A 23,622-nucleotide genomic window follows, 5' to 3' on the forward strand; every position below is an offset into this window, starting at 1 on the left:
ACACGGTGGTCCTGCACGGGCAGGGCGCGGAAAGCCCCAAGGGTGCGAGAGCTGCACTTGGGAACCCCACGAGAGGCGGTGCGGGGCTGAGGTCCCCGCCGGGGGTGGGTCGGGGGGGCGATGCTGGGCTCCTTTGGTCGGGGGGCGGCACCTGGGGAGGGGGAGCGGGCCCGGGGGCGGCGCGGAGCCGTTCCCTTGGCGGCAGCGCCACCTGGTGCCGCGCACCGCGCACCGCTCCGGGAGGCGTCCGCCCTTTCCTCCGTGCGCCCTGCTGGGGTGGGTGCTGCAGGCTTGGGGTTGAGGTTTCTTTTCCTTTCTTTTCCTTATTTATTTATTTATTTATTTATTTTTTCTTTTTCCTTCCGCTTTCTGGTAGCCGGAGCTCCGAAGGTGAACGGCCCTTTGCTGCATCTTCAAATTTAGCATCGAAACGTTGGCGCTTGAGCACATCGGACAAACCGTTTTTATGGGATGCTTCTGGGTTAGGCCTGTTCTACCCCCAGGTGGGATGGATGGGGATATGTGGCATGGGGTTGCATAGAGAATCCCATGTATACTCAGCACGTGATGCTCTTGGATGGGGCTGGTTACGCAGACTAGCAGCAAACTAGGCACTTTGGACACTTTGCTGGTAGAAACAGATCCTTTGAATCTTAAAGGGTATTTAGAAGGCCAAGTTCTGAGTTTGGTCTGTACTTTTTAGCAGGTGAAGGCTCAGATTCACCAGGATAATTGGGTGCCTGACTTCTGTGTTGAATCCAAGAAGTTTGGGACCTACACGCGTCAGTGGATCTCATTTACAGTAATTTTCACTTTTCAAAAGGGAACTTTTTCAAAAGGGAACTTTTTCAAAAGGGGACTTTGACTTATTTTGGAAGACCACACGCTTTCAGAAGACCAAACCTGGACATTTGCTCACTTTCCATGCGTGCTTACAAGCACAACTCCTGCCTGATACCAATTTCTGCAGGAAGACAGTGCTAGGGTTGTTCCTGCAGGCTTGGCATTTGCATGTTTGTGCCAAAAAGTCTTTGGCACTGGGATTCGACCTCAGCGACATAACTGATGCAGAGGAGCATGCGTCTGGCTGAAGGAGACCCCCATGATGAGCAGGAGATGCCCAGAGTGCTAGCAGCAGCTCCGCAATTGTGAGCTGATGTTATTCATAGCAACAATTATCAGATTGGCTCAAGACGTGAGGAGAGGCATGCAACTCAGTTGTTTTTTAAAGAACTTTCATTGCCAGTACTCATCCTGCCCAGTAAGCAACTAAAATCAGAATATTATTAAGGAACGATAAAAGAAGGAATAAAGCTCATTGTTACTGATCTTCCAGGATGGAGAGCTGTCTATTTGCACAGGCTTATGAGAGGTTCTTTGAGACCAGTTCCCCGTTATCTGAGGCAAACATGAATCTCCTCTTCTCAGACACTTCCTGCAGGTTCTCTGAGAGATCCCAAGAAGCCTGCAGGTCAGAGGTTGAAATTCATGGTCACAGGCACATAGATCAGAGCAAATGTCAATCTAAGAGATCAGATCTGCTTGATCAAGGAATGAGATGCGTGGACATTGGCAGTGCCACCTCACTTCAGTATTTCTTACAGTGACATGAATACTAGAGACTGGACATAGTCATTTCTTTATTTGAGGCAGCGGGAGTTGAAAGACCCAGAATGGTACAGAAAGTGCAGTTCTGTGGCTCAGCTCAGCTTCAGGCTAATTACTGAAAAAATAAGCAAACACACCTGAGAAAGCAGTATGTCAGAGCCTGGAAAGTTTTGCAGGGACTTAGAGTACCGAGAGTTCACTTGGAGCTGGACTTGTTACAGCGATTGTGTTCCTATACGGTGGTAAAGAAAAGACGCTGCAGATCAACTACCTGAGTAATCGCTTCCTTCAGAGAGGTGGAAACACCAGACTTTGGAATCTGAGCAGTGCAAGTGCCTGGAAAGACTCTGAAAACACGATATCCCTCTGGAAAAACTTTAAGTATTACTCTTGTCTGAATGATTAACTTTATTCTAACGGATTGCTCAAAGATACTAAGGAGTGGCAGGAGTGGATACACTAATGCCTGGAAATGCAGAGGTTTTTGCAACCTTTCATGAATGTTTCACTTCCTTCCCTGCCTTTTTTTCCTCTCATCTAACAGTCCTGAATGTTTGCCTTATTCCTCAAAGAAAAAAATTGCCCCGTTTTAGCCCCACATGTTTCTGCATGGGATGGGTGGACCACAACATAGTTGACTTGCTAGACCTCTGGAGGAGGCACGTCTCAGGGAAAGGAGCTCAGTTTCTGTCCCCCATCTTGTCTCATGGGATAAGAGAGCCGTGATTTATGTCCCTGGACTGGAGAGAGGCTTGCAGTTAAGTGCTTTGACTGACTAGAAGGCTCTCCTGGAGCAGGAGGATCCAAAGGATCACACGATCCCCAACCACAGCAGGGCTGTGAGGGGGCAGAGTGGCTGCGACGCTGCAGCTCCGTTGGGAAGATACAAGATGCCCACCTGTCACATAGAAATGTCAAAAGGTCACCCTGCTGGTTTTATTTTTTGAGGGAGAGAGCTTCTGATGAGTTTCTAACCTGTCCCGCCAGTTGTTTCCCCAAGTGCTGGGAATTACCAGTCACATCTGGTCTAGCAGGAGCCAGTTCCACCTTCCTCATTTTTCCATCTGTAAAACGTGGATGTTACTGGGGCCACCATAAAGATTGACTAGATAGGTCCGTATCCTGAAGTCATTTCTCCCAGTGACTTCAGTGAAATGCCCAGCCCAGAACAATGGCAGGATACACGACCCTAAACATTTCTGCAGTGCTTTGTAAGATGAAAAGCAGTGACTTTTCTACCTATGTCAGTGGAGGGGCAGAGAAACTTTTCATGATGTTTACAGCAGGCATTGCAGACATTATACATAAAAACATGGGAAATGGTGCACTTTTCTTGTAGAGAGATAATCTTTAATAGATGGCAATGAGGAAATAGAGGCATTCATACACAAGAGCCTACCTCACAGACGGGTACATTTCCCTGACTAACATGGTCACAGTCACAGATGTTTCCTCCAGAGCCAGAACTGCTGCATGGGGCTGTTCCTTCTAAGGAACCGGAATGAGAGAAATCCCAGCGCATGCTTTTCCTCCCCCTCCTCAACCCTTGCTGCAGTTATAGAGAAAAATGCAGAGCCAGTGCTAGATTTTCAATGGAAGCATTTTCTTAAAAACGTTTGTTTCTCCCTTTGGAGCACTATAAGACGATTAAATTTAAAACAAAAAAAAAGACATGACTTGAAGCCAGTATTTAACCATCCCTTTCCCCAGATATTTTATTGGTCTCCAATGATAATGAGCTAAGTCCTCTGTCCTTAAAGACTGCTTTCTGGGAGGGAACCAGGGACAAATGTGAATGGAGGCACTGGAGGGCTGGATGGGGACCTGGCTGTGACACAGGAGCAGGCTTTGCTGTATTCCCACCCTGATGTTGAGACTTTTTTTTTCCTTTTTCTCTCCATGGAAACAAACAATCTCTGATTCTTGTCACTCAGAGGAGACTACACAGCAAGATGGCTTGTTTACTCGCTGTTGTCTTTGGTGGATTGAAGCTGTGTGGCCTTGTCCTTGTTCCAGGAAATGCATGGACATAGCTGTCTGAAGGAAAACCCTCATGATTGTATAGTTTTCAGTGCTGAGTGGCATTTAGCCACCTCGTTTTTATTGTTAGCAGATCACAATGTTGCCTCACTGCTCTGTGCCACACACCACGCTGTGACTAATATCATTCAACAAAAGAAAATCCCCTCCAAAGTGACCATGTTCTCCAGCCTAATGGAGCTGGTGGAGGCTCCATTCATCCGATACAGTTTTCTCTTTGCATCTCTCCCACAAGTGGGGACAGAAGATGAGCAGAGGGGGCAGAAGCACTCTGGGAAGCTCATACACACACGCTGTAACACCTAGGGTGGTCGCTGCCGGACTCTGCACCCTCTCAGCTGCCATGAAAGTTGAGCTGGGTTTGCTCACGCTGACCAGCCTCCGGAGCTGTTCAGCATCTTTCCCCATTGAACCCTTAAAAAGAGGGGCATGCAATAACAACATCCTAACTTGTTTGTGCCATGAAAGGAGCTGGAAAGAATGCATCGAACCACATGACAAGCGAGGACATCAGGCTGCACAGAGAATAGAAAGACCTCATTTTTAATTACTTCTGAACAAAGTTGGCTCAGTAAAGTATTTCCCATTGTACTGCTGAACTTTTCTTCTCATCACACAGCAGTGAAACACAGGCTCTTGTGCTGCTGCAAGTGAACCAAAATCAAGTCTGTGTTAGGGATCACTTCATTTCCTATTAAATGCAGACTGCACATCTATCACAGGCATTTCAGACCTCTTTTTTTCCTTCAGCACCCAGGCACTTCTTTCTCATTGTAAATGTTTTTATCATGAGAGTCGTAAAAAGCAAGGATATCCCACCATTCATACAGAAGGAGACTGGGGGTTAAGTGCTTAGAAGTACATTCTCTCCATTGTTCTGGGCATGAGCGGTCACCAAAAGGCAATTACAGAGAACAGGGTTGAAGCACTGAGGCTTCTACAGTCCTAGACTAGCGCTTCAGTCACAGCAATAAAGAGGGACTGTAGGGGCCAATATCCACCTGAGATTAGGCACAAACCTTATCCATGTATATATAGCCAAGTTCATCCTAGGTGCTAGCACCAGGGCCACAAGTACAACCAGCAGAAAATGAAGAGTTATTATTTTAGTAAAAGTTCGCATCTTTAAAGCTTATTAATTCAGACTGTAAATTCTTCAGGGCACGGACTTTGTGGTTTGATTGTTGCTAAAATATCTTGCGTAGTCCTGATCTGGGCCAAAGTGAAACATAAGCAGGCTTCAGTTCCTCGAGTTTCATTATGAGATCAGAGTCTAAGGATTCACTAAAAAGCATTATATTTCAGTTTTGTGGATTCAGAGAAAAGTCAGAAGTGACTCATGTATAACTGATGTCTTCCTGACCGTGCAGAGAGCCTGAAACAATAGATCTAAGAGATGCAAACTGCCCCATTCACTTTTTCTTCAAAATCTGCTGTCTCCCCAAGTAGAATATTGGTCAGCCTGCAAGAAAAAATCCACATCATACAGCTAGAGATGCCAGAAAACCGTGTAGGCGTGTGCCTTGGGCAGTCTTGCATTACTTAATTAAACAGCAATTTAGCATCTTGCATTGAAATGTCTCTTAGCTAAAGATGAGCAACTTCCCAAGCGGCAGTAAGGGCATCGTCCTTGTCACTGCTTCTCTTGCTGGCCAAGACAGAAATCACATTGACTTCAGCATGTGCAAGGTCAAACTCCTACTGAATGTGTTAATATACAGTGCATTTCAGACAGTATGAGCTATACAGTGGTGTATCTCACAGGTTAGCTTGTAGAACAGCTTTGCTGCAAGTCATTCTGCTTTTTTTTTTTTCTTTTCAAAATGTAAATACTTAAGTTCCTACAACATCACTTCTGGTTCTCACTGTGGGAATACTATATCAATCCATAAACGCGCTAGGACTTGTTATGATTTTTCATCTCGAAAAGGGAGAGGTTACGTTCTTCAGTCATATTTGCCAACAGAAAACCCTGGTGAAAGTAAAGCACCCACCCTAAACCTGCAGGAGTATGGGGAAGCCACCCCTGATTTCTGATGACTACTGCTCTGCCTTCATATAACCTCTTACTACTAAACCCTCTGCAGAGGCTCTGAACCCTGGTGAGCCTTCTGTAGCTTCAGGTTCTATTTTCAGCAGCTGCCTGTACTAATTCGTTCCTGCATGATGTTGCTCTTGATGCAGAGATGACAAGTGAACTTGTACCCACACTAGTTACTACTGATTTGCTGAAGCTGCTGATACAGATGGGTTTGCAGTGGGCTGCCAAACTCTGACCTGGAGCAGCTGCTACCTTGAATTAAAAACAAGCTTTAATGACTTTACGATGCCAAGGCCTAGAGGACCTTGCCATTTAACAACCTGGATCAAAAAGGACTACTTAAATTGGATATTATCACAGCGTCAACATTATTCCAGTTCATTCGGAATGCTAATGAATTGTCCATTATCTTAAGCGTATAGTAATTATTTTTCTTTTCAGAGCCTAACTGCAGTTATGTATCTCTGTCTAGTTAATATCTTCCCAGCAGCGTGGTTTGGACTGTTAATTGTCTTTTGGGAAAAGTAACAGGTTATTAGGTATTGCTGTGAAATGTGACCTCACAAAGCATAAGACTGAAAAAAGTGACAGGCTGGAAGATAATTACATAGATTGGCTACACGGATATAGATCTAGCACAGCTCAGGCTATGGAACCACAAACGTAACTCCCCTGGCATAATGTAAGATTTTACTAGGAGAAGACAGAGAAAACCGGTATGAATGCCTCTTTTTCATTACCTTTGGAGGTCAGCTGACCTGGAACTATATGTTGTGGTTTCTGGCAATCAAAAAACAGAGACGACCAAGGTTAGCATAAAAAAATATATTAGGAATACCTTCAAGTATGTATTTACACATGAATACAAATAATTTATCACTTATAAATTTCTTTTGACTCATTCTGCCTCAGTGAAAGCAAAAAACCATTATTTTCCTCCCAAAAAACCCTATGAGATCAACAGCGGTTATTCTTATCTGCACTGAAACTTCAGAGATTAAAAACACAGAAATAAGGCAGAGGATGAAATTCCCACAAACCAGAGAAGGCTGGTTCAACCTGCAATATAACAGGGGAAGTTACAGACGACTGAACTTTTCCCTGGCAGAATAATGCTTTTTAACTGCTGAGGTCACCTGGGCATCATCACCAATGCAAGCAGTATTGCGAGAGTCGAAAAAAACATCACATGATCATGTTGCTTAACTCGCCATCATTTGGAAGGGGAAAGCAGTGATGTGTAATTATTTTTTGATTTTCTTTCCCCTGCTTTCTAAGCCAATGATGTAATGAGTATGTTTTAGTAGTAGCATAACCCCTGACTCCTATCCTTGAAGCACACAACTACCGAAACAAGATGCAGAGGCCCCTGAAGTGCTCATGTCTGAATTCATACTAAGTGACACTGAAAATAATTTTGAGCTGGAGGAAAAGAGAGCATTTAAGAGCACAGCCCTGCTTCTTCAGAAACCTCTCCTTTGCTGACCTTACAGAAAGTTGAAGCAATGCTTTCCTTGAGTCCCTCCTGGGCAGAGCTCATGATAACAGAATTTTTTATTTAATACTGTATGAAATGTCTGACCCTTGAGGCATAATAATGTACTTAAAATATACTTAACAGTACCCTCAGGCTAAAAAAAGTTTCCAACTTATATGTTAAAAAAAAAAAATCCATTTGGATGCTTACTTTGACTATGTGCCCAGCATCAATGGCAAAACTGCTTCTGTTTAGAAAGGATGGTTCAGCCAAAATTCAGCTTGTTTTTCAGGAATGAAGAACTGAAGAAAAAATATAATAAAAGCCATACCACATAAATCATCATTCTCCTCTACACTGTAAGTGTTCATGTGTGTGTAAAAACTTACTTTAAGCTAGTAGTTGATAGCACTTCTGCAAACAAAATTTGTCAGTGCTGCTCCCTAATGCTCATCACTGTCTGCTGCTGTGGGTGCAGGAAGACCACACTGGTGGTGACAAAGACACAGTAAGAACAGGCTTTGCCGCTATCTCCAGCAACTTTTCAAAGAACTGGACTAATCATCAACAAGTTTTGACTGTGGTTTGTCTGCTTTTCATTTCCACTACAATGATTATCTATTAATGTAATTTCCCAGAGGCAATGGAATCACACCACATTATAAGAGACAAGACAATCAGGAAAATAATTTGTTTTATAATTATCTACATCCATCAAAAAGGCACCTGAAGTGTTTTGGGGAGGAGTAGGGGAGAGAAAGTTTCCTCTCCCAGACTGAAATAAAACATACAAAGTTTACAGAGGGCTGAAATAACAAAACAAACCTGAGAAGGGTGCTACCTTCTCTTCCACCTTATGTTAATAGTTATTACTAGAACATGGGGGCTGAGCCAGTGTTTTTACAGCAGTTCTTTAAGAGCACAAATAGGCCAAGGTCCCTTCCCCCATTTTTACGAAAAATATGCTGAAAACTCACATCAGGCAAACACCGTTTCTTAGTAAACATAGCTGTAACCTTTAAGACAGATTTTCTGCAGCTGGCTTTAAAGCTCACAAGCACGAATCTGCAGGTACAATCTGTAGATGACAGAACATAACCACCTCGCTCCATGTGGCTGCGCGCAGCTACCAAAGGGTAGGTTTTTGATCCAGGCCTAACAGATGTACACTCTGAAGAGCAAATCAAACCAGGGCCAATGAAAAACAAATGCACAGAACGTGGGTACTTTGTGGACAACCATTCAGAGAAAAGGCTCCTCTGTCATCCATCTTGACAAATGCACTTTGCACGTACAACTGCAGGAATGGGGCAGGCAAGTCAGCTGTGAGATGTATGCCTCATTTGTTTCAAAAGCTGGCTTTGCCTTTGTTGTTTAGCCTGCAGAAATCAGAGCCTATACTAATAACCTTGAAAACTTAGGTCAGCTTCTTGCAAAACAATAAAAACATGCCTTTTTTTTTCCCCTCTATTCAAATTAATTTCTAACTATTGATTTCTACTTGCCCTTTGTTTCTCTGATTCTTGGCCAGCTCAACTCGCAAAGTATTACCCCCGAGGCTCAAGCCTTTCAAAGAGGATACAGCACTCTCTGCGGCTGCTTTATCCTTGTAATCGAGAAAAGCCCTGTGCTGCGCTCCCTGCCAATTCACTTTTAAAGGAGTTGCATGGAATTCCCTTAAAGCATATTTCAGCTCGCTCACTCTTACGCTGGGAGGTATGTTCCCCACATACACAGTAGTAATCGTGCCAGATCCCTCTAATCTGGGACTTAAAGAATCACTTTCAACATACTGTTGTCCCATTTGAGCCGAGCCCATTGCAGCCTGCGGTCTTGTATTTCCAGGCCTTGCCTTCTCATTTAACGCTGCTGACTTGTTGGCGTTTGCCAAGTCTGGATGTTCGTCTTGGAGGGTAACATCCTTGCCTGTCTGTTTCTCTTTGTATCGAAGACTCTTTAGGATGGGGATTTTTGCCAGCATCTCATAGCTGACCTAAAAAAGGAGGAAGACAGATACAATTATGAGATTTTTTTTCCAGAAAAAGATGACCATCAGGACCCATTTGTACCATAAAAAGAGCGGAACTTTATTATATTGCTGCCATTCGAAGTGCCAGAGCATTCAAAATGCTACTAATTGTTGGCTGGATTCTGAAGATGCTCCCTAAATACACACTGCAGGACAAAAATAAACATTAGTTACTCTTTAAGCGAGCAGTACAATGTAGATCCAGCAGGAAAATCAAAACCAAACTCAGAGCTATGTGATTTTGACATTTATTTATCAGGGCGTTTTCAGATTTGCATTCTCATTGTTATCCCTTAATATTTGCTTTGACCGAGGGCCTGTGCTCCTGCTCTGGCAGAATCTTACATGCCTACAATTCATCAGACCATCAGGCACTTTCATTCTGCAGACCTCCTTGCTTTCTTTTCCCCCCAAAACAGGATATCCCGTAGGCTGGCTCATACAATGAGGAGGGACCATGGTGTTAGCTTGCAGCTGAGGAGCGTGCCTTGTAGCGGGGCTCCTCCGAGTGTGGGCCCAGCTGGAGGCACGTTCTCTGGTTGTGGCACATCACCACAGCCCCTCTCTTGCCATCTGACCTCACACACCACCCGCAGCTACTCATCAGATCCCACACCACTCTGCTGGGTTGGATCACAGAACGGAAGAGTGTCCAAACGCTTACTTCAAAACTGTGAACTCTCTGTCCCTCCATCCAGCCCCACTTCATAAGCAGCTTTTCTGGAAGGGCTCTTCCTCTCAACAGCTGAACCCTATCCATCTCAGGCATGAGATGCCCCAGGCTGCACTCAGTGACTGGCAGGAAACGCAGTGGTTCCCTAGCTAATGTGGTCTAGCTCTTGGCTTGCAGACTGCAGTTGGAAGCAGCAGTAATTCGTACTTGGCTGCTGGACAAGCAGAACATCCATCAACACAAGATCCAATTCTTAAATTTAGGGAGCAAAACAGAGCCTGGGGAAGCGATGCCTGAGCTAGCAGAGTCCCAAGCTAGTAGCCCACACAGTGCGAGCAAGCCACTCTCGCGGGTGTTGTGCCCAAGAATATGAGCCACGACCTCGGCAGGCTGTCCTGGACCAGCACCAGCGTACCCAGGCCAGAATATGCCTGCAGGGCTCAGCTCAGAGCCCCTGAACTCCTGGTTCTACAGTTCTGTCAGGGGGAGTTTCAATCTAACTGCACCACAAGAAGTCTAAAATTCACAGATCTCTAGGGAAAGGAACCCAACTCTGACGTGACTGGAGTAAAATTGAAGACAGGGTGGGGGCAATGTTAGGCTTAGGTAACAGGAAAGGCAGTTAGCAGGAGTTTCTTAAATGTTTCCAGGCAGGACTCCTCTTCTGAGGAGCAAACAAGTAAGCTTTACTTCAGGCTGAAATTAAATACATACATTTCCATACAGCCCAGCTCCGCCTTGTTAATATAATATCAAACAGCGGAACAGAGCTAACCATCACGGGCAGAGGCAACCTCCATTCTGCCACACTGCAGACCCAGAGACAAGGTGTTTGGGATCAGGCCCTTTAAACAAGCAAACTTTATGGCTGAGAATAATTTCTGTACAAATCTGGCCTGATCTGGCAGCCAGTACAGAGAGGCAAGGACTTCCTCTGGGGCTCTGGGAGCCTCAGCACTCTGAAAGGTACATGCCATTTTCAGATTTTGAAGACTTATTGCTCTGTGGATTCCTGGACTGATTTGTTTTTCTCAGCCAGGAATTCAGACTGCTGGGTTTGACGGCAAACTCCCCTTCCCTGGGCAATACAACATCAAACCAATGGCTGAAGCCATCTTACTTTGTTTTTACTGGCCAACAATTAGGAACATTTGTTGTCCTCTGTCAAATTTCTATGTGAAACGTAAGCTCTATGCTAATTAAACCAAACAGGAAAAACATTTTTCTATTCTCATGCAACTAATCACTCCTGGACCCAAAGAACAACCTTAACCTATTACCAAGTGTGTGCACAGTTCCTTTCGCCCTGAAATTAAACTCAGCTCCTAAGGCACAGACTGGGGGGTTTAGCTTGAAAGAGCAATGCTACCAAGAGCGAGCCCTCACCCACTTTGCAGATTAAGGGAATCGATGAGCAGGGCCACTCAGAGGATGGATCTGGAACTCCCTGTCTCTCAAGGACAAACTGAAGAGAAGACTTAGATAATCCGGGGTCAGCATACTTTCTAAAAGAGAGCTCAACTGGCCAGGCTGCAGCACTGCCTCTCTTCTCACTGGAGTGACCGGCAGTTTTTGGTATCTGCCTGGAGCTCCTGGTTCAGGGTCCCTGCAGCCTCAGGCAGATGTACGTGCAATAGCATGTGTGTCTTCAGAAGGACTACGAACTAGTTCTCTATAAGAGCTGAAGCTCTGATCATCAAAAACCACCACAAAGCAAGCCTATTGTTACCTGAAATGCAGCCCTGGGTAGGCATACCAGCAAGAAGCCTCTAAGCAACAAAGGCAGTTGATTTGGCACTTAGATTTGTTTGTAAAAAAAAAAAATCTGGAAAAAAATATATTAAACTAGTTCTGATACTGTCAACTGACATCCTTCTGCCACAGAGTGACAGAGAATTCACCTTTAAGAATATTTTCCCTGGGGTCTAGGAGAATCTTTCGTCTGGGCCAAAGCTTTCAAATCCTTCCCTATTTCTCACTCCTTTTACGTCAAAGAATGGTAGAAAAACTCAGTTTAGGAATTCAGAATATCATTTCACCACCTTTTTTGGGGTGCAGGGGGTGAGAGACAAAAGGGCAAAAGGGGCAGTGGGTGGCACAGGAGGAGAAAAAACTTGCTCTGCTCTGTTGCAAAATACCAAACAAAAGAACTCCTTTGTGGTAGTACAATGTGTTGCTAATTACGATCACGAAAAAAAGTTTCTTTTGTCTTGTGAGCTGGGGAGGATTGCAATGATTTATTTCCACGTGGAGAGAGTCCAAAGATATTCCTCCTCTCTTTTAAACAAGCTGCACGTTTCTTGGTCCTGTGCCGGCTGGTCACTCCTCCCTAGCCTTGCTTAGCACTTAGAGCTAAGCCAGGACGCAAGGGACTTGGGCTCTGCCCCGCGTCTTGTTGATCCCGTTATGCGGACCTGGGCAACCTCAGTGGCAGAAGCTCCTTCCCTTGCTCCCCCTTTCCCTATAAAGTCAGAGCCAAGCCATTTATTGATGTTTGTAAACTTTGTATTGAGTGTTGGGATTTAGATGATTGGCTTTGGCAGCGAAGCCAGCTGAAGAAGTTTCCTATTATCCCTTGACCACCAATTCCCAGGCCGCTTCCACGCTTCAGCCTTCTGGGGTCGGACAACAGAAGTGCTTCTGGGGCTGTGCTATGAACTCAGTAACTGAAGTGATTCAGGTTAAAAATAACTCCACCAAAGGCAATTAATCATTTAACAATCCTGCCTACTCCCTGCCATGGCTGGGAGAGCCTTGGGGAAAGAGGACAGCAGGGTAGATGAATTCTTCTGGCACACAATTACCGGGCTATGGGAAAGAAGCTGAGAAGGGAAATGTGGCCCCTCTCTGACAGAAACCTGAAGAAAACAGACTCTGGGATGCTGCCTGCCAATAAAAATCTCCCAGCACTTAACCCTGAGCATCCACTCTTACGACACCTGGTTTGGTCCCAAAACAACGTAGTGGCAGATGGACTTCTGCAAAGTCTCTGCTGGAACGTCGGGGCTCTCCTCAGCCACTGTTATTCCAGAAGAGCAAACGTAGCCACTTTCAATATTTTGCTGGAGAAAATGAAAGATGTGTTTGTCCTCTGACAGAATGAGTAATGCTGACCCCTGATACAGTGCAGGCCAAGCCAAACACTGCTTTGATTTCCCTGGCAGCAAAGGCAGTGCAGTTCTGATGTAGGGCCCGTACGGGAAGGACAGTTATAGATTGGAGAGGATGCTAAGTCTGTTATTTAATTCTGCTTCTCATAGCTACCCATCTGGGCACACCAAACGATAGAGGAACACGTGGCTCACGATGGATACAGGTGTTGCTGCCCTGCCCTGGAAGGCTGAGAGCAAGACCAAACGATCTTCAGTAGAGTAGATCCACCAACCCTTCCAAGTACCGAGGCTGGAAGGCCAAAGTGTTTGCAAGATTCATTTCTGCCCACCGTGGGGGATGCCTGACCCGAGACTCCTCATAAAGGCCTCCAGAACAGAGCCCACTTCTCACGTTGTCTCCTTAATCAGTTGCTTGTTTCAAGGAGCGCTCTGCTCACAGGGGTTTAAAGCACAAAGCCAAGACAGCTAGGACGGGCCAGCACAGTCGAACGTTTTGTGCAAATGAATGATAAAATGTCCAAATATGTGCACGCAATCCGAGGGCATATTTCTGGGAGCTGGCAGCCCATGAAGTCTGCGAGTGTCCCTCAGGAGAAACTTATGCAACCCACATTTGGAATCCATCAGCAAAAACCGAGTCCGTGGACTCCGCAGCAAGGGTCAGATTTGCAAAGGTGTCGAGATGTTTAACCACGCGTGGAAGCCTGCCCTGCTCATGCTATCCCTCAAAACAAACCCACCCCAAAAACAAAACAAAAAGCCCTAGCTAAACCGACAATTTTTTTCTGATGGCAACAGCACGTCCCTGCTAAAGGTTTTGCCAGCTTGAGTGTGTGAATTTTTTGAGCTCTGAAACGGCATTATTTTACTTTCCAACCATTCTATCACAGACCCAAATCAAAAGCTGTTTGTTGTCAGTGTCTCTCTGCCACTGCATATTAAACTCTTTCAACATCAGACCCAGGGATTCTCCTAGTTCACTTCGTTTTGGGAAAAAAAAATTCCTACTTCTATAAAATTCTCAGCAAAAGAGTGAAAAAAAAAAAGAGAAGGAAATGCTTGCTAGAATCTAGTGATTTTTCTACCAACTATTCTCATTTCCCTCTTCATGCCCCCAAGTATTTTAATTGGTCTGTACAGTTTCAATTTAAAATAAGCACAGCACAAATAACTTCACAATTGCGACACGCATAATTGACAGCGTCGCAGATAAAGATCACAGCTACCCATACAAAATACTAAATGAGAAAGTAAGTTGGTTCATGAATTCAGAGTTCCCAGAAACAATGGGTCGGATTTTCGAGGCAGATGAAGCCAAATAACTCTCCACTGGTATCCAAATAAAGTTTTCCAGAGAGCTCAGCTCTTAGCGGCCCTTGCTGCCCTCCAAGAGCACTTACACATTTTTCAAACCCCTCAACTCCAGTGCAGAAAGCTTACCTGTATACATGCTCCAGTATTGCCTTTGTAATTCAGATGTGTTTCTAGAGTGCCTAGTACTTATTTTGATAATGCTTCCCTGGTACTAACACTGTAGCTCTTATATTTCCTTTGAAGTCTTTAAAAAATCAGCATTTCTATGACAAAAATCACAGTATATAATTATTCGCACCTGTTCCCATACTTGACTCACTACTTCCTTCCTACACAGCATGTAAGGACCACAAACACTCCAAGACAACACAGTGCCTCTTTGAGCACAGAAACCTAGCCTGGAGATATGCATTTTGTTTACTCTGTAGGTACCCTTTTACCTCATTACAAGCTGAAAACAGAGGGTACCTATTAATGGCTATTTATCCTAACAGCTTTAGGAAAGCACATCCTTTACAACAATTCTTAGCAGTAATCCCATGTTTGCAAACACCTTTAATTCATTTTTTAAGTCATTGTCTTGGCTTGATCCAGTGAAGGATGAATTCTTTTTTGCAATGTATTTTACACATCGCCCACCTTAAAGCAGTTAAGCGACTTTCTGTTGACAAAACACCATACACAGAAGTGGGGTATTTATTTACTGACTACCTCTTGATTCGTTTAGTTTTGCTGAGAGGAATAGGAATGCAACAGCAAAGCCAGGATTTGAAGGAGAAAAGGATGTAGAGAAAAAGATGAGAAAATAATGTAGAAGCATCCAGATAAAGCTGATGGACAAACACTTAAATTGCCTCAATCAAATCCTACAATTTTAACAACCTGACAATTAACTAGACCTCCCACCTCCAAGACCCTCTGTGCAGGAGTAGATCACAGTTACCTCCACAGCCACAAACAACATATATACAAGTTGCTCAGTTCCCTGTGAAAGAATAATGCTAAATTCTTTCTTCGTACAGACAACGCTTTGCTGTTGTCCCAAAATAACAGAAACAATCATCCCCACTGACTAGTGTTCTCCAATATTATCTAGTCAACACAAGCTCTGAAGAACAGCCAAAAGCTGTTTTATATGTTAAATTAACACTCAAACACTTAAAGCTCGGTCATGTAAAGAACTCTGTTCTCAGTGAAAGCTGTAAAAAATTCCATGAGAGCTGTATTTTTCAGACACCACCACTAACGCAGAGATTACTATAGGAAAAACTTTCATTATGACACACAAACTGGCTGAAGTCAATGTGGTGCAGGCTTTAGATAAAACTCTTACTAAGCATCTCCTCAAGCTTTAGAAAAAAGGGGTTGCGACAAATACTTTGTAAGCTTTTGAGCAACATTCTGTAACACAAAGCTTGACTTTTTCTTTGCAAAGCAAAGAAATGCAAAAGAAACATTGAATTTGATAAATTGCTTGGGGACTGACTTGACTTTCTACCAATGGCAAAAGCCACACAAAAGATTCAAGGGTCCCTGCAAGAGACTGTGCCCCAGACCCTTAAATAATGTTGCCAGCAAAAGGAAGGAGACGGGAGGTGGGGGGGAAGCATTAGCAAGGCTGCTTACTGAGACTGGTCTGACAGTAAGAGAGACAGACTATAATCAAAAGTATGTTGGCAAGATGGATAGAGCACAAGGAATAGGCCTTCAAAACAATTACATTCAATAATACCCTAAAAATTATAATTCAAAAATAATTCAATGGAAAAAATGCACTAGAACAGAGAAAGCTTTTATTTATTTAATTTTAACCTCAAATCCTCAACCACAGTCAGGGTAAATCACTCTCTCACCATAGGAATAAAAATAGTACTGGCTAGAATTGTTTGTTGTAGATACATTACCTTAACAAATGCAACTTTTTACTTTGTTAACCACTTGCCAAACAACTGATTTCCCTGAAAGTGTTCACCAGTATTTCTCCAGAGCTTTCTGCAAAGAAAGGGTACGCTATGCCTCATTTTAGCATTTATCCTGCTACCCAGGGTCTTCTCCCTAACAAGATGACTTCTGGAATGAAAATCTAATGACAAAGAAAACGTTTTCACAGAATGCAATTCCAGTAGAATAATTTCCTAAATGCTTTTCCAAAACCATTTTTGAAACCACTGAAGTTTCTGACAATCTCCAGAAAAAAAAAAACAACTCCAAACCCATAATACAATCATTGTCAATAAATAATGATACATGACTTAAAGCAGTATCAAGTCACTGTTCCTCCACCTGATAATGAGCTCCAGTTACAAATTCATCTGTCCTCTGGAAGCCAACCCCATACATTCGCTATGTAAACAGCAATGTACCAGCCACTAAGTCACGCTTTTCTTTTAGAACTGGAGCAGCATGTATTCCACCCATTCCACACAGTCTAATGCCATAAAGTTGTCTCCAAAGTACTGCCTTCATAAATAGAAGGCAGGCAGTTTTATTAAGCACTCAAGAATTAGATATAAAAGAAGATGGAGAAGTCCCTCATCTTACATAAGCTGTTATACTGCAAACAACTACAAGAAATGATGTCTTTCTTAAAACTCCATGAATAATGTTTTTGGCAACTCTCACCCTATAATTCATTTGATACCATAAATTCAGCTTCAGTAATATACTTTGTCACTATCACCATCTACAAACCACTGAACATTTATGCTGTATTTTTGTTTCATCTAACAAACACATTTGCTCCTTTTCCAATTATTTCCAAAGTAACCGATGTGTTTATACGTAATTTTCCCTACGGGAGTAAAAATGGGGAACTTATCAGCAGAATATTGGTACCAGAAAACCATTGTTAACAGAGGTAACTTGCCTTATGCCATATTATTCCCTGTGGTTTTGGTCGTTTGCAATTAGTCTTGATGGTTCTTGTTGGTGTGAGTATATAATCAACGGTTAAATCATGATCATCAAGAAGCTCTTCTGCTATGTCAAGCACCTACAAGAAGCAAGAGATTTGTTAAAAACAAATTCATTAAAATTGTGCATAATTCCTGATGTCTTGTAACATATGCAAATCTATCAGTGACCCTGGAAACAAAGTAAAGGTGCTACCCCAAAATCATTCCAAGCTGCCATTTCAGAGCAGGTATTTTATCTTACCTGGCAGTCATGCACAATAGTAACTACAGGTGTCTCCTCCTTCACTGCTCCCATTGACACCATCATTGCGTATTCCATGTCTGCATAACCTTCACCTTTTCCAATCCTCCAGCCTAAAACACACAAAAGCAAAAGGTGATAGTAGACGCAAACAGCACAGTGGAAAGAATGGTAACTGTCAAAAGCATGAAATTAAACTAAGCACTCTGCAACAGATAAACCAAGCACAGAGTTATAGCCTGGCAAGAATTCAGATCAACGTCTTTCACAGAACGCAACCTTACTTTGAATTAAAACTGAAATTAAAATTAAATGTTAGTTTCAACAAACACTTGGAAGATGCCAGGATCCTCCCACTGAGAATAAACCAAACCCAATCCAATTTGGTTAACACAGCAACCTATTTACCCACTGTAATTAGAACCACCTACTCACATCAAGCACAGTTTAACTTCACGTAAGTAAAGAGGAATCTGGGTCACATACAAAGAGCATTTTATTTTTAGGCAATGGGTGAAGTCAACGGATATTTTTTCACCACCAGCCATTCTTCAAAAGACTAGAATATGCAAAATCTGATCCCCAGATAGGTACTGAACCAGCAGCTGCAACGCCCATCCTTTTATACAGCCTATTAGAGCAGTGCAGGTCTCTGAACACGTGGGTCTCCCTGCTTCCTTTAAAAGAAAAAAGAAAAGCTTGCCTGAGTAGTTCTACTGAAGGCCAGAACAGTGGCCTGTATGCTCTAAACCACACTGCTGCCTGCCCATCAAGTCCCGGTGGCATTGTTGTAAACCAGGCATTGAATCTTCTTGCTTGGACTAGGATCAGTGATTTGACACACAGAAGAGACAAAACTTAAGGCCACAATTAAGCTCCAAGGAGATTTTCAGGTCTGTCAAAATGACGATGTAACATTGAGAATCACAACCTTAACTCCCTCCGCCTGGAAAGCTTACAAGGTTTTATCTTACCTTTTTCAGAGACAGCCACTGATCCTACAACAACCAAGTCCACTCGTACTTTCCCATCAAGACCTACAGGCACACTGTATTCTTTTATACCCTGCAAGAAAAACATAGCTTTAGGTTCACACAGTGCAGAGTCTTCCAACCAGTGAGGCTGAAATCCAGAGTATTTTGATAAATCCAAGTGACTCCCCGTGTTTCTAAGTGTTTCTTCCATGTATAGCCAAGTTGTAAATGTCTGGAAAGGGATTCCCTCTAGGGAATCCTAGAATACATTTTCTACTACAGTGACAAGGATTCTGGCACACTTCAGGGAGAGCTAAGGGAGGTGGGCCATTTTCTAAACAAGGTTGCTTTTTTAGGGTCAAAACCTTGTATTTGAAACCCTTAATTCCGCATCTATTTCTGAAAATGAGGGCAAATGAAACTTACCCTCCTACTCCTACCAAGTGAAAGTCATAAGATATAGATTCACATTCATGAGCAACGCCAGAGCACTACAAATTCTTAAATTAGCTCTCACATACAAATCACAAGGTTAATTTAGACAGACAGCTACAGCCTGAAGATGTTAAACTGTACCCAAAATGCACAACAAGGTGCAGATGCTGGATTACTCTCCTTTTCATACTGTACACGGCACTGCCAGCATCTCCAGACCCAAATCTTTAAAAGCACATTCCCAAGCTGCCTACATGTTCCCTGAGACTGCACTCCTCAACACTTTGCTGTGTGACCATTATTCAGGATGTGCCACTGCCAAGCTATCTTTACCCAAACTTCCTAACTACAACACTGATGAAGAAAACCACATTATTCCTGACAACTCAGAAGAAAAGCTTTACATAGCCCTGGCAACCTTTCTTAATTCCTCTTGCCCCCTCGCCCCCTTCAGGCTCCTCTCTAAAGGACACATCCTAATAAAATTCTGTCCAGAGCTGCAGAAATTAAAAACAGAACTTTATTTTAGCTTTCAAACATCAGATGTTTAGAACTTAAAGATACCTTGGTATTCATTCACTCTTAATACACATATACAGCATAACAAATCTTTTTCACACCAATTCAACCTCGTGCTAAGTTAATCCTCACAATAAAAAAAAAAAAAACATTTTCAGGGTGAAGCATAAAACCAAAAAGATTGGTAATTTTTGTATGACTTTAAGTAATAAGGCTCACTATGCACTTCACAGCAGTGTGCCACAATCAGTTTGCACAGTGCTCTGTCGATATAAACTAATAGCATTTATTCATTAGTAAGCCTATTTGGGGAAGAAACAGACGTGATGGTAAAATCCTAGATCAGACACGAGGTCTGAAGCAGGTCAAAAGAAAGGTCCCTTTCAAAAAAGTGCTCTTCAACCCTGAAAAACTTAATTAATGACCTTAATAGAACTTCCAACAAAGAAAGTTGCTACTAATTACCATCCACTCACAATCCTCAGTTGTATACTAGGTTACTCTAGAACTTTATTGCGTTTAGCAGGAGATAAAGAAGGGAATAAAACTATATAGCAGAACTATTCATTTTATACAAGTTAAATTATCACATCAAATAATGATGCATGTAAACCAAGACAGGTTTCTCTGCCAAGTGACTTTAGCTATACAGTATGACATTTTAACACCAGAGGGCAGCAACACACCATGTTTCAAAGGAAACCACTACATACACATTATTTTTATACTGCCAGTTGAGGCAAATGACAGAATTTATGTTTCTTTAAACTTAAGACTGTAGAAGAACCAATCTTTTCTATTGAATAACTCCAAATATTTTATTGGCCAGATCAGGCAAAAACTGTACACACTGAAATACTCCTTATAGGGTTTACCAACTCAAAACTGCAAAAATAATACAGAAATAATATTTATTAGAAGCTTAAAGATCCAAACCACCTATGAAAGTTGTTCATAATGTTCCAGAAAGCATTCACAAAATATACCGTTCTATTAATAAATTAAATAGACATGAAAAAAAATAAATTGCATCATGACTTCAGCGCTGCCAAAAGAGTATTCCTGGTGGATGTGTACACAAAACCAGGAGCGACACACTAACAGAACAAGCTGTCACGTAGCATCTGGTATTCCAACTTTAAGTTAGACTATCATAACACAACTCTCCTCCACATGTTAATTCAGACTTTGCCCGTTTTGTGTCCCTACTTGAGAAGTAGCACATATCCGCAGGATCTCCTTGGTGGCACCTGAGGGTGGCACAATCCTATTGAACAGGCCACTTCTCAGCCGCGGGGTGGGAACCAACAAAGTCTTCCTTGCCTGTGAAACAAAAGGAGTCACCACATTAAAATGAGGCGGGCTCGTTTTACAGAGAAGAAACATTTTTACTGTCCCATAGATCTCCATATGGCCAACCATCTTATTTGCTATGCGTCGTTAGCATCGGTGACTGTGTAGTGGTTGTAGAGGAATCCTCTCCACTACGGTACAGCTTCAGACAAGGAACTATTTAAAAAATACAGGGCAAAACATGCCTGTTGGTCTAAAGTATGCGTGCACAAATGAGGTACTCATAATAAGCGAACAAACATTTATGGGTCTGACATACACCCTGTGATAAATGTATGGCAATCTGAGGCAAGGCTACCTGACGTGTTTCTGGGAATTAGACCACAAAACCATGGAAACAGCTGTTGTTCCACAGAAGTGTACTACTTTACCAGAACTCTATGTGAACCTCTGTAGTTTGCCCAAAAGGCAATGATACGCTGACATGAGCAGCCCTGGGAAGCTCAGGACTGGTAAAACTCCTGCAGGAAAAATAGCAGGAGTTGGCCACAAGGTGCTGCCAAGCACTGCACCATTGTCCCACTCTCCTCCTCAGGGGTGCAAGGCACTCAGTTACCTGCAGCGCGGCTAGCCGAACACCTTCCAGAGGTTTATCAGGATCCACTTTGATCACACCTGCTCTGCTGAACGCATCGAGCTCTTTAATAGAGCAGCAAGCCTGGTGGGACCCCTGTGTGAAGAAAGGAATCAGGAGAGAAGGGAATGCATTCACTTACTTCTAGTGTTAGAAAGCGAGCATTCTTCTGGGGAACATCGGGATTTATTTTTACAGTATTGGCGGCTTTGAACTCCTGTAAAGCCAGAAGCCTTGTCGCAGCATGAGAGGCACCCTGTTTTCATAAAATAACCATGCATCACCAAGGAGTTCAAAGCAGAGAGGAGAAATTTTTACTCTTTCATCCTGTAGAGACGCTAACTTCCCATGATTTTAAACAAGAGGGACACACTGCTAATTTTGTGACCTTCTCTATGGGAAGGAAACACATACCAACAGTGGCTGAAGGCTCCACTAACATCTTGCAGGCCACAGAAAAAAAGGGGACCTGGGTACACTCACTTTGCCTAAGTTGACTCCATTCACTCCTGACTCAAAGTCGGAGGGCAATTTCCCTGTTTAGACAATGAACACAAACAGGTTCCTTTAAACAAAGGACACAGAGGCTGGTTTTGGATGAACCACTTTCGGGACAAGTCTCCCTTTGCAAAGCCTATATGGAGCTCAAGAAATTAAGTTCTTAGAGTGAGGTGCGAAAACCTGGTGAAACACAAACAAAATGCAGCACACACCTGCCACGGCCTATCTGTGGGAGATCACAGAACGGCTCGGGTGGGAAGGGACCTCAAAGATCATCCAGTTCCCACCCCCTGCCATGGGCGGGGACACCACCCACTGGATCAGGCTGGCCAAGGCCCCATCCAGCCTGGCCTTGGGCACCTCCAGGGATGGGGCAGCCACATCCTCCGGGCAACCTGTGCCAGCGCCTCACCACCCTTACAGCGCAGAACTTCCTCCTAATGCCTAGTCTGAATCTCTTCTCTTTTAGTTTAAGACCATTCCCCCTCATCCTATCACTACCTGCCCAAGCAGAGCCCCCCTTCCATCCTTTTCTTTATCCCTTTTAGCATTGAAAGGCTGCAGCGAGGTTTCCCCGGATGCTTCCCTTCTGCAAGCTGCACACCCCCGGCCTTTCCTCACAGGGGCACACCCCAGGCACGGCAGAGCTTTGCATTTGCTGACCCGCAGCGCACCGGAGGTGCACGGGGTGACGATCTCAGCTCTCTGCCGCCGCCGCCACCACGATCACCACCTCCATCGCCTCCTCCACCACCACCACCACTTCCACCACCACCTCAACCGCCAGCTCCACCTCCGCCGCCTCCATCCTTGCCTTCACTACCATCACCACTACCTCCATCGCTCCCACCACCACGCCCAGGACCACCTCCTCCTCCACCACCACCCCCACCTCCGTCACCATCACCCCCAGAACCTCCACCACCCCCACCTCCTCACCCTCCCCCCCGTACCTTGAAGTTGGGGATGCGGCCGTGCACGGGCCGGGGTCTCTCCGCCAGGCCGCTGCTCTCCAGGTAGCCCCACACCAGCTCCCGGACGCCGCCCTTAGATGTCCCTGAGGGAACGGGGGGCAGCGCTCAGCTACAGCCCCCCCTAAATCCCCTCAGCCCAACCGCCGCCCCCAACGGTCACCCTCGCGCCCCCCCCGGCCGTGACGTAACGCCCCGCGTGACGTCACGCCCCCCACCGTGACGTCGCGCCCCCGCGCCCCGCCCCCGCCGCTCACCCGCGCGCGGCCCCGCGCCCCCCTGCATGGCGGCGAGAGCCGCCCAGGGGTGGGGCTTCCGGCCCCGGCTTGGCTCCGCCCACCGCTCCGGGAGGCTACGGCGGGGCGGAGGGGACAAAAAGGTGCGAGGGCGAAGGGGAAATGGGGGGGGGGGGAATAGGAATAGGAATAGGAATAGGAATAGGAATAGGAATAGGAATAGGAATAGGAATAGGAATAGGAATAGGAATAGGAATAGGAATAGGAATAGGAATAGGAATAGGAATAGGAATAGGAATAGGAATAGGAATAGGAATAGGAATAGGAATAGGAATAGGAATAGGAATAGGAATAGGAATAGGAATAGGAATAGGAATAGGAATAGGAATAGGAATAGGAATAGGAATAGGAATAGGAATAGGAATAGGAATGAACGCCCCAAAGAGAAGCCCCCTCTCCCGCCATAGCCTGTTCTGCAGTGCCACACGCTGTGAGGAAAACCCCAAGCCCAACCCATGGGCCTTTCCCCGAGTCATGCCCCAAAATCCCGGCCATGTCCCCGTGCTTTGCCAGCCCCCGAGGGGCCGCGTTTTGACTTAAGGTTCACA

General features: G+C 44.3%; 1 protein-coding gene across 3 annotated transcripts; it reads right to left on the reverse strand.

Annotated features, from left to right (window-relative positions):
• Positions 1 to 649: 649 nt before the first annotated feature.
• MTHFSD (methenyltetrahydrofolate synthetase domain containing) lies at positions 650 to 23,134 on the reverse strand. Of its 3 annotated transcripts, XM_048075141.2 has the most exons (10): positions 23,036 to 23,133; positions 22,761 to 22,864; positions 21,289 to 21,402; positions 20,589 to 20,702; positions 18,426 to 18,516; positions 17,452 to 17,564; positions 17,162 to 17,287; positions 8,960 to 9,159; positions 6,430 to 6,469; positions 650 to 5,110 (listed from the first exon to the last, which is right to left on the reverse strand). In XM_048075141.2, exons 1-9 carry the CDS (start codon positions 23,061 to 23,063, stop codon positions 6,454 to 6,456), a joined length of 906 nt encoding a protein of 301 aa, XP_047931098.2. In that variant the 5' UTR covers positions 23,064 to 23,133; the 3' UTR covers positions 650 to 5,110; positions 6,430 to 6,453. The 3 variants fall into 3 exon arrangements, with proteins under 3 accessions (XP_047931098.2, XP_047931096.2, XP_047931095.2); XM_048075139.2 differs by lacking the exons at positions 650 to 5,110; positions 6,430 to 6,469; positions 21,289 to 21,402 and adding an exon at positions 21,449 to 21,562 and having other exon boundaries at positions 7,844 to 9,159; positions 23,036 to 23,134; XM_048075138.2 differs by lacking the exons at positions 650 to 5,110; positions 6,430 to 6,469 and having other exon boundaries at positions 7,844 to 9,159.
• Between the last annotated feature and the right edge of the window lie 488 nt (positions 23,135 to 23,622).

Source organism: Anser cygnoides, chromosome 12 (genome assembly GCF_040182565.1).
Source record: "Anser cygnoides isolate HZ-2024a breed goose chromosome 12, Taihu_goose_T2T_genome, whole genome shotgun sequence".
Classification (NCBI taxonomy): Eukaryota; Metazoa; Chordata; class Aves; order Anseriformes; family Anatidae; genus Anser; species Anser cygnoides.